This window comes from Scyliorhinus torazame, chromosome 9, assembly GCF_047496885.1.
Source record: "Scyliorhinus torazame isolate Kashiwa2021f chromosome 9, sScyTor2.1, whole genome shotgun sequence".
Classification (NCBI taxonomy): Eukaryota; Metazoa; Chordata; class Chondrichthyes; order Carcharhiniformes; family Scyliorhinidae; genus Scyliorhinus; species Scyliorhinus torazame.
In genome coordinates this window covers 107,729,060-107,747,479 of record NC_092715.1, presented here as the reverse complement: position 1 = coordinate 107,747,479, position 18,420 = coordinate 107,729,060, and the positions used below count along the sequence as shown (strand labels likewise).

General features: G+C 46.0%; 1 protein-coding gene across 1 annotated transcript in view; it reads left to right on the top strand.

Moving 5' to 3' along the window:
* Positions 1 to 18,420, top strand: part of LOC140429418 (solute carrier organic anion transporter family member 3A1-like) — a 485,186-nt gene that overhangs the window by 462,892 nt on the left and 3,874 nt on the right. Inside the window, exons 8-9 of the mRNA XM_072516369.1 lie at positions 6,582 to 6,757; positions 8,554 to 8,618. Of these exons, the coding sequence (XP_072372470.1) occupies positions 6,582 to 6,757; positions 8,554 to 8,618 (241 nt within the window). The remainder of the gene's footprint in view (positions 1 to 6,581; positions 6,758 to 8,553; positions 8,619 to 18,420) is intronic.

Genomic DNA, 18,420 nt, shown 5'->3' with positions numbered 1-18,420 from the left:
CTCAGCACCCCATAAGGACACGGGGAGTCCACATCGAGTAAACAAGAAACAAAGTTTTATTTATACAAATGATATGTATACGACTCTCTCGTTCAGTGCCTTACTGACCATTGGGTATTTGAGATATGCCTGTATGCTTCACCCGATGGTTGTGTCTATGTATTTACATTGTGTTTTATGTTTGCCCTCTATTTTTCTCATGTATGCAATGATCTGTCTGAACTATACGCAGAACAATACTATTCACGGTACATGTGACAATAAACATATCTAAATACCCTGCCCCTAGCAGGGAAGACAAGCATCCCCATCTCGTAGGTCCAGTGTGGGATATTTCAAGTGTTTCAGGTCAAGGACCTTCAGAACCGAAGGGAGATAGAAATTTAATAGCTTTTGAGCAAGTGAAAGGGCAGAGGGAGGAAGAAAAACCAAAGGAATGATCTGCCATATTGTAGACTTCAGGAGAGATATTTGACAAAAATGCCATGGTACAAATGGTAAAGGGAGTGGTAATGGCTAGATTGAAGAAACAGAAGATTTATCGAGTGTGTTAGTGGCAGAATGATGAACAGTTACGTTCAAAAGCAAAAACAAGAATTAAACCGGCACATATGCAAAAATAAAGAATCAGAATGAGGGACAGTGTTTATGGCCTTAAATTTTTGAACTCAGTGTTGAGTTCAGAAGGCTGAAAAGTTTCTAATCAAAAGCTGAGATTCTGTTGCTCAAATTTGCATTGAACTTTACAGCAACACTGCGGCAGGCCGAGGATGGAGACGTCAGTGTGAGAGAAAGGCGACAAATTAACATGGGAGGCCACTTGAAGCGCGGGGGTCATGCTGTGCACTGAGCAGAGGTGTTCTGTAAAACGGTCATCTAATCTGCATTCGGTCTCCACAATGGAGAGCAAAACACATTGTAGACTAAATTTAAAGAGCCGCATGTAAACTGCTGCTTCACCGGGGAGGAGTGTTTAGGGTCTTGGATGGTGATGAAAAAGGAGGTAAAATGGTAGCTGTTGCATCTCCTACATTTGCCTTGGAAGGTGCTGTGGGATGGGGACAAAGTGTTGGGGGTGATTGAGGAGTGGACAAGGGTGATTCAGAGGGAAGGGTTCCTTTGGAATGATGACAGTGAGGGGTGAAGAAGATCGGCTTAGCAGTGGCATTATGATGGAAGCGGTGAAAATGATGGAGGATGATTCTTTGGATGCAGAGGCTGCTAGGGTGGGTGGAGGGTGAGGACAAGTGGAAGCCTATCACAGCTCTGGGAGGCGATGGGGTGATGATCGAAGTGTGGGAATTAGGTTTGACATAGCTCAGGGCCCTGTCAACCATGGTTCATTGGGAGCCAACACCTTGGCCAATTAGAGTCGACTTGACAACCAATCAGCACTCTTTTCTCCTCCAGTATAAATTGTTGTGATAGTTTGAATTTTTGCATTTTTGTGTTTGTTCAAGACAAAATGCTTCATCAAGATGTGTCTTATTTAGCAATGTTCAACTTCTGGAGTAGCATGTGACCGTATATCACAGACTCAAAGAATTGTTACATTGCTGAAGGAGGCCAATCAGCCTTTCCTGTCTGCACTGAGCAATTCACCAAGTACCATTCTCCTGCCTTCCCCTCATACCTCTATGTATTCACTGAGTGCATTCTCCTGCCATTCTTCGTAAACCTGGGCGAGATTCTTCGTTTGGGAGATGGTTCTCCCGCCGGAGAAGAATTGTTACTGAATTATGTTCCTACCAGGAACCAATTCGGTATCCCTCTTCATGCAAATTCATGGATGGCGAGGAAGAGGATGGATTCTCAAGGGAATCCCACTCTCAGGCCACCATTTTGAGTGGGCGGCCTGATAGCGCAGTCCCGCGGCCAGACACCTCCCCCCCACCACAAATCAGCCCCACCCCATCCCAGGGACTTCCTAACTAGGGAGACCCTCCACAGAGACCCCAAAATTACAGGGGCCCCCATAATAGGGAGACCTCCGAGGGGACCGCTTAATAGGGAGCCCCTCCAAGGAACCTCCTTCATAGTGAGACCCCCCCTGGACCCCTTTAATAGCAAGACCCCCCAGGAACTCCCTTTTTAGGAAGACCCTCAGGCACCCCTAATTAAAGGAGCCCCTCACAGAGACCCCCTAACTACAAGGACCCCCCCCCCCCCCCACAGGGACCCCCTAACTAGAGGGACCTCCCACAAGGACCCTAACTAGAGGGACCCCCCACAGGGATCTATTTAATTGGGTGATCCCCCAAGGACCTCCTAACTAGAGGACCCCCCCCTTTAAATTGTGGGACCCCCCCCTTTTACAACTTACCTGGAAGCACCATTTATCCATTCCTGAAAGGAGAACAGCTGTGACCTGTGTTTGAACCTCTCATATCAATAGCTGCAAGCCATTCATTTCTAGTAGCGGGTTGTGATTGACAGGTTCCACAAAACAGCTGCAGCCTTGATTCATTCATCTCTCTTCATGGATGAATGATTCCAAGTGCTGAAATCCCAATGTTTACAAACATCAACCACATCAAAGAGAGGTAAGTGCATTGAAATCACATGTTTGGGTGATTGGAATGGACTTAGTGGTTGCAATTCACTGAGTGCCATCTCCTCGTAACTCTATACATTCACTGAGTGCCATTCTCTTGCCTTCTCCCCATATCCCTGCACATTCACTGAGTGTCATTTTCCTGCCTTCTCCCCATACCCTTGAACATTCATTGAGTTCCATTCTCCTGCCTTCTCCCCCTAATCCTGTGCATTCACTGAGTGCCATTCTCTTGCCTTCTCCCCATATCCCTGCACAGTCACTGAGTGTCATTTTCCTGCCTTCTCCCCATACCCCTGCACATTCATTGCATTCCATTTTCCTGCCTTCTCCCTGTACCCCTGCACATTCATTGAATTCCATTCTCCTGCCTTCTCCCTGTACCCCTGCACATTCATTGAATTCCATTCTCCTGCCATCTCCCCATACCCCTGTACATTCATTGAGTTGCATTCGCCCGTCCTGCCCCTGTAACCCTGTGTACTGATTGAGTGCTATTCTTCTACCATCTTCCCATACCCATGCACATTCTTCCTTTTCAGATGACAGTCTAATTCCCATTTGAATGTCTCGATTTACCCTGCCTCCCCATGCAGTACATTCCATACCTTAACCGTTCACTGTGTGAAAAAGCTTTTGCGCGTCACCTTCTAATCTTTTGCCAATTACTTTCAATCTGTGCCCTCTTGTTCTCAATCCTTTCATGAGTATGAACAGCTTCTCCTTATCCATCCTGCCCAGACCCCTCATGATTTGGAAAACTTCCATCAAATATCCTCTGAACTCTTCAAGGAAAACAATCCCAATGTCTCCAATCTTTCTTAACTGAAGTTCCTTAACCTTGGACCATTCTCATTAATCTTTTCTGCACTCCCTCGCCAATGTTGTTACATCTTTCCAAAAACACGATGCCCAGAACTGGATATAATATGGGGCAGCATGGTAGCATAGTGCTTAGCTCTGTGGCTTCACAGGACCAGGGTCCCAGGTTCGATTCCCTGCTGGGTCACTATCTGTGCAGAGTCTGCACGTTCTCCCCATGTTTCACTAGGTTAATCCCAGAGCTGAAGGGGATGGATTCCGAGGAGAGGTTGAGTAGACTGGGACCGTACTCGTTGGAATTTAGACGGATGAGGGGGGATCTTATAGAAACATATAAGGTTATGAAGGGAATAGATAGGATAGATGCGGGCAGGTTGTTTCTACTGGCGGGTGAAAGCAGAACTAGGGGGCATAGCCTCAAAATAAGGGGAAGTAGATTTAGGACTGAGTTTAGGAGGAACTTCTTCACCCAAAGGGTTGTGAATCTATGGAATTCCTTGCCCAGTGAAGCAGTAGAGGCTCCTTCATTAAATGTTTTTAAGATAAAGATAGATAGTTTTTTGTAGAATAAAGGGATTAAGGGTTATGGTGTTCGGGCCGGAAAGTGGAGCTGAGTCCGCAAAAGATCAGCCATGATCTCATTGACTGGTGGAGCAGGCTCGAGGGGCCAGATGGCCTACTCCTGCTCCTAGTTCTTATGTTCTTATGTCTGTGTGTGTTTCCTCCGGGTGCGGCAGTTTCCTCCCACTAGTCCCGAAAGAGGTGGGGCGGGATTCTCCGACCCCCTGCTGGGTCGGAGAATCGCCGGGGGGCAGCGTGAATCCCGCCCCCGCCGGCTGCCGAATTCTCTGGCGGCGGTGATTTGGCGGGGACGGGAATCGCGCCGGTCGGCGGGCTCCCCCCGGCAATTCTCCGGCCCGCGATGGGCCAAAGTCCCGCCCGTTCTATGCAGGTCCCACCGGCGTAAATTGGAGTTGGTCCCTTACCGGCGGCACCTGGTGGTGGGGGCGGGCTCGGGGGGGCGCGGGGCGAGCTGGCCCTGGTGGGTGCCCCCACGGTGGCCTGGCCCACGATCGGGGCCCACCGATCCGTGGGCGGGCCTGTGCCGTGGGGGCACTCTATTTAGGCACCACCTATCCAGTCCCAATGTCTGGTCCAGAGCTAGTCCCAATATCCTACAAATTGAAAGCCCTTTCTCCTACACCATTCTTCCAGCCATGCATTCATCTGCATTCTATTCCTATTTTTGTGGGTGTGCTGTTGCCAATGCTGTGCATGCACAGCTCTAGTATTTTGACCGTCTTTAAATTCTAACTCCTGCCAATGTAAGACTTTGTTTTGTATAAAATTGGTAAAAGGAGATAATAAATTAGGCTTTTCATATATTGCTCTTATTGGAATGTTGATCTATAAAAATGTACTTCAATTTATGATGCTAAATAAATTCATATTTTATGTTTGTATTTCACAAAGCAGTCACAACCTTTGTTGAGTTTGACCCTGATGGATATAAAGCAGACGTGTGAATTCTCTCCCCCAACATCCCGTCACCAACCCAATCGTGATCTTCTCCCCACCGCGCTCTTTCCTCCAGCTGCAACATTAATCTCACTGCTCCTTGGCTGACGCTGTTCCCGGGTCTTCCCTGCACAACACACAACCCAGACCTCTGGGGGGTGTTTCCCCAGGCAAGGAAAAGGGATTTTTTATCTGTCCGGGGATTAAATTCTCTGAAGTTGATGTCGGTCCCGAATCCCACAAGCCCAACAGTCGTGATGCCATTATATTTCTTGTGTTGACAGGAGACACTGCATTATTATATTCATTTGTGTATGGTACTGGGAGTAATCCGGAGATGACTAATTTTGAGATCCTGTTTGCTAATTTTCTAAACAGCTCCCTAAATTTGTATTCCATAAATAGTTCAGTTAAGAGAAAAGGCAAATCCACTATTTTACTTCAAATTTTATTTAACAATAGGACAAGAGGACATAGATTCAAAATTAGTGGACAGAAAACATAGGATACAATAAATCCTCACCATAAATTATGGTTGCTTTCCTGAAAATCATGACTTTAAGTGAACCAACCTTAAGTGAATCATGGATTCCCATAGGAATCAATGCTAAAGCTGGAGTTATGTTCCTTTGGACATTTCTTGCCCAGATAAACCAAAGTACAAGTTGATGTGCTGTACCGTTCGTGTGCATTCCTAGCTGGAATAACAAAGATACTGTATAAATTCAAATTAGATAATCCTAAATCACCCAAACAAGCACAGAGCAGCACAGCTTTTAATAATAATAATAATGATAATCGCTTGCCACAAGTAGGCTTCAATGAAGTTACTGTGAAAAGCCCCTAATCGCCACATTCCGGCACCTGTTCGGGGAGGCCGGAGGCTTTTATGTCTCATCCTGAAACGCAGCTTAACCTTTTTGCCTGCTTTTCTTTCCCAATCTATCTCTTTATCTCTCCTTTCCCACTCAAAAGACCAAAAGAAATAGGAGCAGGAGTACACACCTTTATTCTTTAATTTCCTGTGAGACCAAAAACCTGTCTATCACAGCCTTAATATATTCAATGATGCAGCATCCTCAAGCCCCTGATGTCAAGAATTCCAAAGATTTGCCACCCTTTGAGTGAAATAATTTCTCCTAATCTCAGTCCTAAATGGTTGGTTTCTCATCCCTTTATCTGTCTTTGTCTTTCTTTCTCCTTTCCCAGTCTTAATCGGTCTCCAGCTCCTGGACTTTTTCTTCACAGTTTGCAGGAGCAGAGCCACTGTTCCGTGGAATTCCATGGAAGAACCGGCGGGGGGGGGGGGGGCAATGGAGCTGAGAGGGCCACACAAGGAGCTGGGGAGGAGGCAAGGAGGAAACTGGGGTGGGCCGTTTGCCTCTTTCTCGACTACCCTGCACTCTTGCTCCCGGATCTTGAGCCTCGCTGTCTCCCCACAGCCTGGGCCTCTGGTGACTGCGGTGGCAGCCCCGGCACGGAGCATGGTAGCAGCTAACCCAGAGTTCAGAGAAACAGCGTTAACGTTTCAAGTCTAAATGATGTTGACTCTAATTCTCTCTCTGGGGATGCTGCCAAACCTGCTGAGCTTCTCCACCATTTTTTGGTTTTAATTTCTTCTCATACGGTGTAATTTGGACAATGTTTATTATTTAAGATTCATGTGTAACATTTTCTCGATTGTTAGAATCTTACCAGCTGTGCCTGTATCAACACTGAATTTACCCAGAATGCCACCGCTACATCAGGACGATGTCCCAGGACAAATTGTGGAAATGCTTTCCCAGCATTCTTTGCAGTTGTTTGTATAGGAAGTCTGATAGGTGCAATGGCACAGACTCCTTCAGTAATGATTCTGATCAGGTGAGTGAACTTTCCAATAGCAGTCTATATAATGTTTTTAGAATATTTTAGGATTGTTGCCTCCGCTTCAGCTAATTTATAGACAAATTATAAATTTGGCTCACTTTTGCTCAACACTGGGGCACCATGGTGGCACAGTGGTAGCACTGCTGCCTCACAGCGCTAGGGATCCAGGTTCAATACCGACCTCGGGTGACTGTGGAGTTTGCACGTTTTCCCCGTGACTGCGTGGGCTTCCTCCGGGTGCTCCGGTTTCCTCCCACAGTCCAAAGATATGCAGGTCAGGTAGATTGGCCATGATAAATTTGCCCTTGGTATTCAAAAGGTTAGATGGGGTTATGGAGATAGGAGGGGGAGTGGGCCTAGGTAGGGTGCTCTTTCAGCGGGTCGGTGCAAGCTCGATGGGCCAAATGGCCTCCTGCTCCTCAGGGGTTCTATGATAACTTTAAAAACAGTTAATAACAATAGTATATGGTCTTTCAAATGTCATGTGGTGAAAAATTAAACCTCCACAAACTACGGGGGCGATTCTCCGATATGGAGGCCAAGTGTTCGCACCGTCGTGAACGCCGTCGCGTTTCACGACGGCGCGAACAGGGCCCGGGCATTACCTATTCTGGCCCCCACAGTGGGCCAGCACGGCGCTGGAGTGGTTAACGCCGTTCCAGACTCCTTACGCGGTGCAAAATGGGCGCCCGCCAACCTGCACATGCGCAGTTGGGCCAGCTCAGTCCTGCGCATGCGCAGTTGGGCCGCGCCATCCTGCGCATGCACGGGGAACTTCTTACGCGCGCCGGCCCCGACCCAACATGGAGTCGGTGTTCAGGGGCCGGCCGTGCCAGAAGGTAGGCCCGGGGTGGGGAGAGGCCGGCCCGCCGATCGGTGGGCCCCGATCGCTGGCCAGACCCCATCGGATGCCCTCCCCGGTGAAGGAGCCCCTCTCTCCCCCCCCCACAGGCCACCCCCTGTGCATTCCCGCAGAGTTCCCGCCGGCAGCGACCAGGGGTGAACGGCGCCGGTGGGACTCGGGGCGGGCGGGGCACGGAGAATCGCCCCCTACAGCTTCTTTCAGAGTCATTATTCACACTATCTATAGAGAGTCACGTAGACACAAAAACATTACAGGAAGGAAGGCAAGTCTACAGATAAAATGCGTCTCGAGGATGTCACTTAGAGCTCACTCTAGCCTTATTTAATTTATTTCAAGTTGCTTTTCTCAAGTAATCAATATTTATTGGAGTTCTCTGTGAACCTCCCCAATCAACTTGAGCTTTGAAATAAACTGATTAACACAGTGACTAAAATATTGGAAAGATGAAGACCTGCTTTGGGCACCAATACCCCACAGCATTATTTCAAGAAGCAACTCGTGGAGCAATTAAAGTTTTAAAATAAATGAATCAATCTGCACAGTTATAATTCTACTGCTGCTGCTGCTGTGCAATACCGCGCAGTGTAAACTAAGTTTCACAGTGCTGGGTAGAAAAAGTGTCCCCACTAATCTAACAGGGCAAGTGTGTTCTTTTCCTTCACAGCAAACTGAAATTGTCTGAAAGTTAATTGTTTCTTTTGTTATTTGTTTGAATTGAATGCTGGCAGCTCTCTGAAAAGGCAGGATGCACAAGGTTAATTTGTTAGGTAAGGGTATGAGAGTCTTGCAGTACAGCAGGCTCCAGATTGCCACCATGCGAGTGCAGGTTTTACATGGAGACGAGAATATCACTAGGATTAAGTCTGTTGTCCGGACAGTGATGTCTACTGGATGTTAATTGTTTTTTTTTCCTTTGCCCCCACAGGTCTGTGAATCCTGAATACAAATCATATGCACTTGGTGTTCAGTTCCTCATGCTGAGATTACTTGGTGGGTGTTTCAATTCAGTTATTTAATGAGATAGCAACCCACTTTCGTTTGCTTCGACTCACACAGAGATTTTGAGAATTCGGGAGAATGTTCTTTGTTGATTGCAGAAGACTAAATGTGGAAGTGTTTTTTTATAGACAATTATGTTGCAGCTTGCTACTGGTGTTGATGTGATACCCATCATGCCAAGGGCAGAAAACACAGCAAGATAGGTTGTTTCAGTGGCATAAAAATCACAAAATGTCAAGGGATGACCAATAAACATTCCTTGCTGCCTACTTCCTAATAAAGTAAAACTCATACTGTTGCTACTTTAACCCATCCATCTGCCTTGATGGAACAGAAGAGAAATGCTGCAGATGATGAAAAACTGAATATAAGCAGAAAATGCTGGAGATGCTCAGCAGACCAGACAGCACCTCTGCAGAGTTAATGTTCCAGGTTGACAACTTTCCAACAGATTTATAATGATACCAGATTCCTTCCCACCAGACGTGGAGGAGGGTCAGCAAGAGCTCTTTAAATGAGCAGAGACATTTGAATTGAAAGAGTACAGGGTTAAATGTAAAAATGAATATCAAGCTGAATACAGAGGAGCAATCAATTTCTTATGGCACGGCACACAGGGACTTAGATATTGCTTCAGGCCTTTTCTCAAGTGGGGAACACACTCCAAACACACAACAGATGCTAGAGGGCTAATGCTCATCTGAAATTGGGCATAATTTCTCATCGTGATATTTTAGTGAGCTGCAGTTGTCCGCCAAACATCCAGAAACAGGTTACTGGTGCAGTCAATCACAGTGACTTTGGCCCACAGTTAGGCCCTGGGGGAGGTAGCAGAAGAATGTGAGGGAGCGAGCATGTTCCCATATTGACCTGCATCAATACTGTGGAGCTGGGAAGAAATCTATTACGTCTCCTGGCTTCAGATTCAGCTCATTTTAAAAAGCAACCAAAATCTGACTTGCGCAAACGTGGCACCTGCTTCACTCAGTATTGAATACTTTCCCTGAGGGACCCTTAAAAAGCATTGGAGCCCAGATTAGCATATGTAAATGACACAATGCCTATTTGGTGTCGCTGCCAAGGACACCTGGGTGGGAGTCTTCGTTCTCCCATCGCCGTGTATCTCGGCAGCACGGTAGCATAGTGGTTAGCACAGTTGCTTCACAGCTCCAGGATCCCAGGTTCGATTCCCGGCTTGGGTCACTGTCTGTGCAGAGTATGCACGTTCTTCCCGTGTCTGCGTGGGTTTCCTCCGGGTGCTCTAGTTTCCCCCCACAGTCCAATGAAGTGCAGGTTAGGTGGATTGCCCATGCTAAATTGCCCAAATGGGTCAATTTGACCTATTTGCATCCTCCCGCTGACATCGGGAACTCCGCTGGTGGCAGGGGTGGAGGGGTGCACAAGATGTGAGTAACTGCCTTTGACATTCAGGCAGCATATGACATTGAGAAACCTTGGCAAAATTGAAGGTATAGGAGTAGGGGAAAACTTTGCCACTGCTGGGATCATACGTAGCAAAAAGGAAGATACTTATGATTGTTGGAGGCCAATCGTCTCAATCCCAGGACATCGTAACAGCAGGTTCTCAAGGTTGTGTCCTAGGCTCAACCATTTTCAGCTGCTTCATCAGTGACCTTCCGTCCATCACAAGGTCAGAGTGGGAATGTTTGTTGATGACTGCACAATGTTCATTCCCATTTGCAACTCCTCAGATACTGAAGCAATTTGTGCCAAGGCAGCAAAACCTGGACAATATTCTGGCTTGGGCTGATAAAGTTGCAATTAACATTCTCGCCACAGGGGTGCCAGGCAATGAACATCTACAAGAAGAGAGAATGTAACCATCTCCCCTTGACATTCAATGTCATTACCACAATCATCATCTGGAGGGCTTATAAACTTACCTATAGACCAGATATATAAATATTGCAGTTAGAAGAGCACATCAGAAGCTAAGGTTCTGTGGCAAGTAACTCACCTCCTGACTCCCGAAAGCTTGGCCACCATCTATAAGTCAGGAGTGTGATGAAATACTCTGCACTTGCCTGGATGAGTGTTGTTCCAAAAACATGAAGATGTTCAATGCCATCCAGAACATAGCAGCCCATCTACTGTAGTACGGTTGTCTGGTACCCCTCTAAAAGGTCCGGAGGCTTGTGTGGTTTAGTGTTAACACACAACTATATCTATATATATCTGAGGTAAAACCCTGTCCAGGTGCTATCTTCATATCAACTTCTCTCTGACTCTCTCTACACACAGCCTACTGCCATATGACTCTACATCATAATATAAATAAATAAATAACCTTTATTGTCACAAGTAGGCTTACATTAACACTGCAATGAAGTTACTGTGAAAATCCCCTCGTCGCCACATTCCGGCACCTGTTCGGGTACACAGAAGGAGAATTCAGAATTCTCAGCTGGTACGGGAATTGAACCCATGCTGCTGGGCTTGTTCTGCAGCACAAACCAGCTGTCTAGCCCACTGAGCTAAACCAACCCCTAATATGGGTGGTACTGTTTCTCTAGCCCACATTAATCCTTCCTCACCTGAACATCCTTATACCACACTTCCATCTTAGTCATCCATTCCCTCCATCAACAATGCACAGTGTCAGCAGTGTGCACCATATACAAGAAGCAGTGTTTTCCGTTGACAGCACGTGCCAAACCCGCGACCTCTACTGCCTAGCTGAACCGAGTGACAGATCCATGTGAACTATAAGGTTCTCTCCAAGTCACACATCATCCTGACTTGAAATAGACTGCCGTTCCTTCATTGCCACTTGGGTCAAAATCCTGGAACTTTCTTCTTTACAGCATTGTGAGTGTACCTTCACCAGATGGACTGCAGTGTTTCAAGAAGTTAGCTGAGCACTACTTCCTCAAGGCCAATTAGGAATGGGCAAAACATGCTGGCCTTACCAATGACACTCATATCCCATGAAAAAAATAGTTTAAAAAGTCTTCAAAGTCCGAAGAGTCATATTGAACTTGGAATGATAACTCTGCTTCTCCCGCCACATATGATTGTCAGACCTGCTGAGTTTTTCTAGCATTTTCTGTTTTTACCTCAGACTTCTAATATAAGAGTATTTTCCTGTTCTATTATTGAGAAAAACATATGTTGTTGAAGCTTTTCATCTTGCACTCATCAGGACAATTTGCAAAAATATCAAATGTAAAGGGAACAATAATATTTACAGTAAGAAGTCTTACAACACCAGGTTAAAGTCCAACAGGTTTGTTTCGAATCACTAGCTTTCGGAGCACAGCTCCTTCCTCAGGTGAATGAAGAGGTGGGTACCAGAAACATATTTGGAACCTATCTCTTCATGCACCTGAGGAAGTAACTGTGCTCCGAAAGCTAGTGATTCAAAACAAACCTTTAAAAAAAAAAAATTTAGAGTACCCAATTAATTTTTTCCAATTAAGGGGCAAATTAACGTGGCCAATTAAGCAACCCTGCACATCGTTGGGTTGTGGGGGCGAAACCCACGCAAACACGGGGAGAATGTGCAAACTCCATATGGACAGTGACTCAGAGCCGGGATCGAACCTGGGACCTCAGCGCCATGAGGCAGCAGCACTAACCACTGCGCCACCGTGCTGCCCTGATTTGAAACAAACCTGTTGGACTTTAACCTGGTGTTGTAAGACTTCTTACTGTGCTCACCCCAGTCCAATGCCAGCATCTCCACATCAATAATATTTACTGCATGAGAAGAGAGTTCTGATTGGTTGGTAAGTGGTAGAGACATTGCCATGGAGAATGAACCAGTTAACTAATGTTCAAAAGTTAACTGCCAAGCTTTGTTTAAATTCAAACCAGGCAGGTCGACTCTGGCCAAGGCATTGCCCTGGGAATGAGCCAGATAATAGATATCATGCATTTTGTTCAGTTGTAAAATGTGGAATTTCTGAACATGTTCTTTCTGTCTGCTGAGGGCAGGACCCTGTGTATTAATAGATGTAACCAATACATAGACAATGGGTGGGATTCTCCGAAATGGAGGCAGAGTGTTCGCGCCGCCGTGAACGCCGTTGAGGTTCATGACGGTGCGAAACGGCCCCTATCCCGACCGATTCAGGGCCCGATAATGGGCTAGGAGCGGCGCTGCGTCATTTACGCGCGCCAGGCCTTGGCGCCGCGTAAAGGCGGCACCGCATACATGACGCGGCCGGCGCCGCATAACTGGGGTCACCTGCGCATGCGCGGGTTGGCCAGCGTCAACCCGTGCATGCGTGGTTGCCGTCCTCTCCGAGTCCGCCCCGCAAGAAGATGTCTGACGGATCTTGCGGGGCTGCGGAAGAAAGGAGGTCCGCCTTCAGAGAGGCCGGCCCGACGATCGGTGGGCACCGATCGCGGGCCAGACCAGGATCCCCCCTCGCCGCCCCGCAGGCCGCCCCCCCAGCATTCCAGCGCTGTTCCCGCCGGCAGCAACCAGGTGTGGAAGGCGCCGGGCTGAACCCGTCGTTTTGGGCAGGCCGCTCGGCCCATCCGGGCCGGAGAATGGCGGGGGGTACCGGTGAATCGCCATTTTGGCTGTCTCGGGCGATTCACTGTACCGCGTAAAACGCGATTGTGCCGATCTGGCCGCCTCCGTGAATCGCGGGAGGGCATCGGACCAGGGTCGCGGGAAAATTTGGCGACCCAGACGATTCTCCCAACCGGCGCGGGAGAGGAGAATCGCACCCTATATGTTTACTGTATTTGAATCTGCAGCTGCATGTCAGAATTTCCTTCCCCACCTTCTACCAGGGTTCCTCTACTCCCATCTACCGAAAGCATACCTTCACTGGTTACCATTCCTACAATTCGAACCGCTTATTGGCAACCTCATAAATAGAGCCCCAGCCATTTTCCCTCCGTGAAAACGTGATGCAGAAATAGGGTGCATCTAAGTCAATCTACAAAACAATGGTTTGCATGATCAGATTATTACTCGCAGTATATTGCGCAGACACATGAATTGGCCTGAGGCCTCCACATTCAGTTCCAGAAATTGCCTATTCTACCTCAGATTACCCAGAAAAGATTTGAGCAACAAGCTAACCATTTCACGCTGCTACTATGAATAGCAAAATGAGTGGTGTTCGCCACTAACAGGATGCTGTCATCAAGCCAAAAGGACAGTCTGCCTGGCACACAAATGAATTTCCGTTCCGGTGTGATGCTAGGTATGTAGGCCACACACCCCAAAGACTGGCGGATTGTAACAAAGAACATATCCCTTCAGCCGCTAACGTGCAGACTGTACCCAATCAGCCTGTATTTTTAAAACTTAGAACATACTGTCCAGCATTAGGTGTGATTCTGCGATTGGACAATATTTGATAAATAATCTTGAATGTGCTAAGAATTAAACTGACAACCAATTTAGGATTATTAATCGGGTTCATAACGTGGCTCACTTTTGCATGCTTGAAGGTACACACATTAATACACAGGGCCCTGTCCTTTGCAGACAGAAAGAACATGCAGACACATTGCGGCTTTGTCAACTAAACAAAATAGGCAACAGCCATTCTTTGGTTTGTTTCTCAGGGCAGTACCTTGACCAATTAGAGTCAACGTGCCTGGTTTAAAGTTAGCTTTAGCAATCAGTTAACTGGTGCATTCTCCATGATAACACCTCTACCAATCAGGATCCATTTGCCAACCAATCAGCATTGACTTATCATTCTATATAAATTGTCATTCCCTTTACAGTTAGAATTCTTGCGAATTGTCCTGATGAGTGTAAGACAAAAAACTTCAACAGCATGGTCTTTTTTCAGCATTACTCAAGTTCTGTACTACCAAACAACTGTTTTGCATTTCTTAAACTAAGTTTTACCATCAAAGTTATGGATCTTCAAGAAAAAAATAAAGAGCTGTAGTGACAGATGACGCTAGTGACAGCTATTTACCGCAGCACCCTGAAACACTTTCTTCCCAAAGGCAGCAGTGTCATATAAATGAGTGATCAATTAAACTTTAGTCAATAATGCTTTTTCTAAAGATTGGTTTCACGGTAGATTTGATGCAAAGATGGATGCATTTTTACAAGTGCCCTATTTGCCTTGTTAAACACTGCTGAGGTTGGATAAAAGACACAGACACCCAGGGAAAATTCTTTCCGTGTAAAAGATAGGATCACATTGGGATGACCCAGCTTTTGGTGGATTGCTATTTAAGTTAATTGGTTTGGGACAGTGTTCAAAATTGATATTGTATTATTATCGGAGCAATCTGCTGCAATGAATTTTATGAGCGAAAAACAGGTACTGAGATAAGCAAGGACAGTTGTTCAGGAATGAGGAAGAACAGTTTCTGTCCTGCTGCAAGAATCTTTGTGCCGATTTCCGCCACTGCAAGAAATTTCCTGGCTCACTTCACCCACCGAAAAAAGGCCCCCGAATGTTGCTTTCTTCCTTCTGATGGTAGGTCTGTGTGGTGTAGTTGGGCCCGCTGACCCCAGAAGCAAAGCATAGGTGGATATGGGACAGTAAGTACCAAGGCATGCTGATTAGAAGACCTGCCTCAGTTCTCTAGAACCTCATCCTAGTTGTGTTGGGCCCTCCAGCACTCGCCCCTTATACCTTCCTCACTCTCCCACTCATCCCCATGCCATTCTCATACCCTCCATGTCAACTCATGGCTCTTCGCTACTTATTTACCCAGTGTACACTATGTACAGCACCAAAGGACCATATAGTAACAATAACGTGTGAAACCGCTCAGAAAAAACACCCATTCACAAAACCCTAGAAAAATGTCCATCAGGTGGACCATTGCAGTATCAATAGCAGAAGTGTGAAACACTTCCCACTTCTTAATCTTGTGCAAATAAACATTGAAATATTAACAAAAGAGATTACAGAAATAAAAGGTTTTTCACAACCAGTTAAAAGACATTAGTAACAAAGTTAGCAGTTCTCTCCAGCTGTCAAAACAGCCCCCCCCCCCCCCCCCCGCTGCTGACTAAACCCCTTTATGAGTTCGGCATCTCAACAAAGCATACATATTCAAGCAATACAATTCTATACATGTCTTCATTACGCTAAGCTTTTGAAGAATTGTTTAATTCCTGTTTTATGTTACATGCCTCCAGGCAACATCCACTGTAGGGATCCTTATTTTTTATTGTCTGTTTCTGGGATGTGAGTATCGCTGGCATAACAAACATTATACTCCTTCCCTTGAGAAGGTGGTGGAGAGAATAGGCAGAAAGGGCCAGAAACCAGCAAATGGGTTGTATCGTATACTATGGGTTCTAGGGTTTAAGAAAATTTGCCAAGAGTTGACTTTCACCTTTGTTGGCCCCAACAGGTTATGCAGATTGAAATTCTCATAGTATTAGTGAAATCTAATTGTTTAATTGTGCTGAATACTATTAAAAAGTATGAAACAAATTAGGGAAATAACTGTGCTTGTTTCTCCCAAATTATTTTTCAATAGTGCCTTGCCAATAAATGGTTTTCTTGCAGCTGTAAAGCAATTGAGGCTCAGATATTGACAGTGAAAAATACAGGCTGTGTGGAAGCATGTATTTGATTTCATTTCTGTCAAAATCCAGCTATTTCATTGTTGAATTCTTACTTTGTGATGGCAGCTGGATCAGTCAAAAGCTTAAATTAATAAATGACTCACCCTAAGATGCTGCATGCTTCAGAATTTCATCATGATCAAGTTTATTACCAATTTTCGCAAAGATGGCCTCAGAAACCAAAGGAATATGATTTCTGCCATCTTTAATCACAGATTCGCCAGGAATGTGTAATACAAAGAACATTACATGAAAATTTGGGTGGAAATGAACATGTGTTTGAAATTCAAAAAGGAATCTGAGGAAAATATTAGATGCTGCACCAGTATCTGAACCAAATCATTAACTGATTGTGTTCTTCCATGCAATGCCAGTAATTTTGAGTCCTGCATAAAAATGGAAATGGAAGTCGGGAGCCATGTGAAACCAGCTGCAAATTCATTGTCACCCATGATAATAATGGGCAAAATGACCTTCATTATGTCCCTTAGACAGTCCCTCGGGATTGAGGATGACTTGCTTCTATCCTGATTCGATGGGTTTTGAGATGACTGAAAAGTCCAGTGCACGGTTTGCTGACTCTGCCACATGCGGGGCAGGTGGTACTTGAAGGGTCGGGTAGATAAGTTACTTGGATGTTTACTCTGACGCCTCAACATCATCACTGTGTGTTCCCGATGAAATCTCTCGATGTGTTCAGTGCCTTCCTGAATGAACCTTCTCCATTTTAGTCGGACACAGGCCAGGAATTCCCATGGCCCCCATTGTGTCCCCTTTAGGCAGTCCCTCTGGAATGTTTAACCTCTTCAGCGATGCTTTGAGGGTGTCACTAAAGCCTTTCTGCGTTCCTCTTAAATCAGTTGCTTTGGGAGTCTGGTGTCTGCCTGGCTCGGATCAGAACACGGCTGTGGCACGAGACTTCACATATTTTTTTCAGAGTGCCAGGCTCTGACTGATAATCAGCATGTAGCTCTCCAGCTGCAAAGCTGAATTTTTAGACCAGATTTTGTGACACTGAAAAAAAATGAGTGGACATGGTTTTCACTGTCAGCCTGCTGGAGGGGGCCTGATACAGCCGGCAAGGCTGGCTGAACAGAGATTGGATGATCAGAACAGCTACTAACCCACCCCCTCCCCAGAAATGGAGGACCCACCTCACAAGCATGGTTCTCCCCTTTCTCCCCAACCACAGCACAAGCAGTGGAGCCAACACAGTCTTACAGACCAACACAGTCCACCAACACAGTCTTACAGACATCAGCACTCTCCAACTCACGTAAGTGGAACCCCTCCCCTTGGGTCCCCTAGAGGACCCGCCCCTGGCACTACCCTTGGAACTGGTTGGCACAGCCCAGCAGTGCCAACCTGGCAATACCAACCTGACAGTGCTAGCCTATGCCGGGGCAATGCCAGTGCACTGCCTGGGTATTACCCTCTCCCCTGGGGGCTTTACATACCTTAGCACCCCTGGCAGGATCCCCTCGACTGTCTCCCGTCTTCACAAGCCTGGTGTTAAACTTGCCAATGTGATGTGACGTGGGCAAGGTATGAATATTAAGTGCGGGGGGCAGGGATGGGCTCATTAATTACATTAAAATGCTTTGTAAGCAGAAACCACGTTACATCATCAGCAAGGGTCGTTGAAAATCGGGAAATGCGATCTCACTGGCAGGAATCGTGTTTCCTGACTCTCTTGATATTTTGCCCGTATTGCTGTTTCCGCTGATGGCAAGCCCGGGTGCAAAATCGCCCGCATTGTCGATACAGTTGCACTCAATCATTCGCAACATCACCAGTTTTAAAAGACTAAATAACAGGTATGACTTGTTATTTAGAATTTCACTTAACAAGTAAGTATTTATCCCTGGTGATTTCTGGATTCTGTAAACCAATGCAGGCCTTTTTTCAGCAAATTATAGCTGTCAGCCAATAAAAAAAATTATTTTACTTATGAAGAGATGACACCATCACCTCTTCCTTTATAATCAAAAATTGCAATGAACTCACTGGAGTCACTGAACCCAATATAAGAAGGTCACTGAATTAATATGCAGTCCAGGATGATCACTTCACTCCAAAGAGCCTTAGATAAATTCAGATATCTTGTGCTTTCAGCATTGTTGCCCTATCCTGATCAGCACCCTTTCAAGCTAAGTTTCCTACTAGTCTGCCAGATGTAATAATTTATAGTTGCGTTTAATATTCTACACAGACATAAGTCTCCTCTAAGTTCTCATCCAGTTCCCCCATCACTTA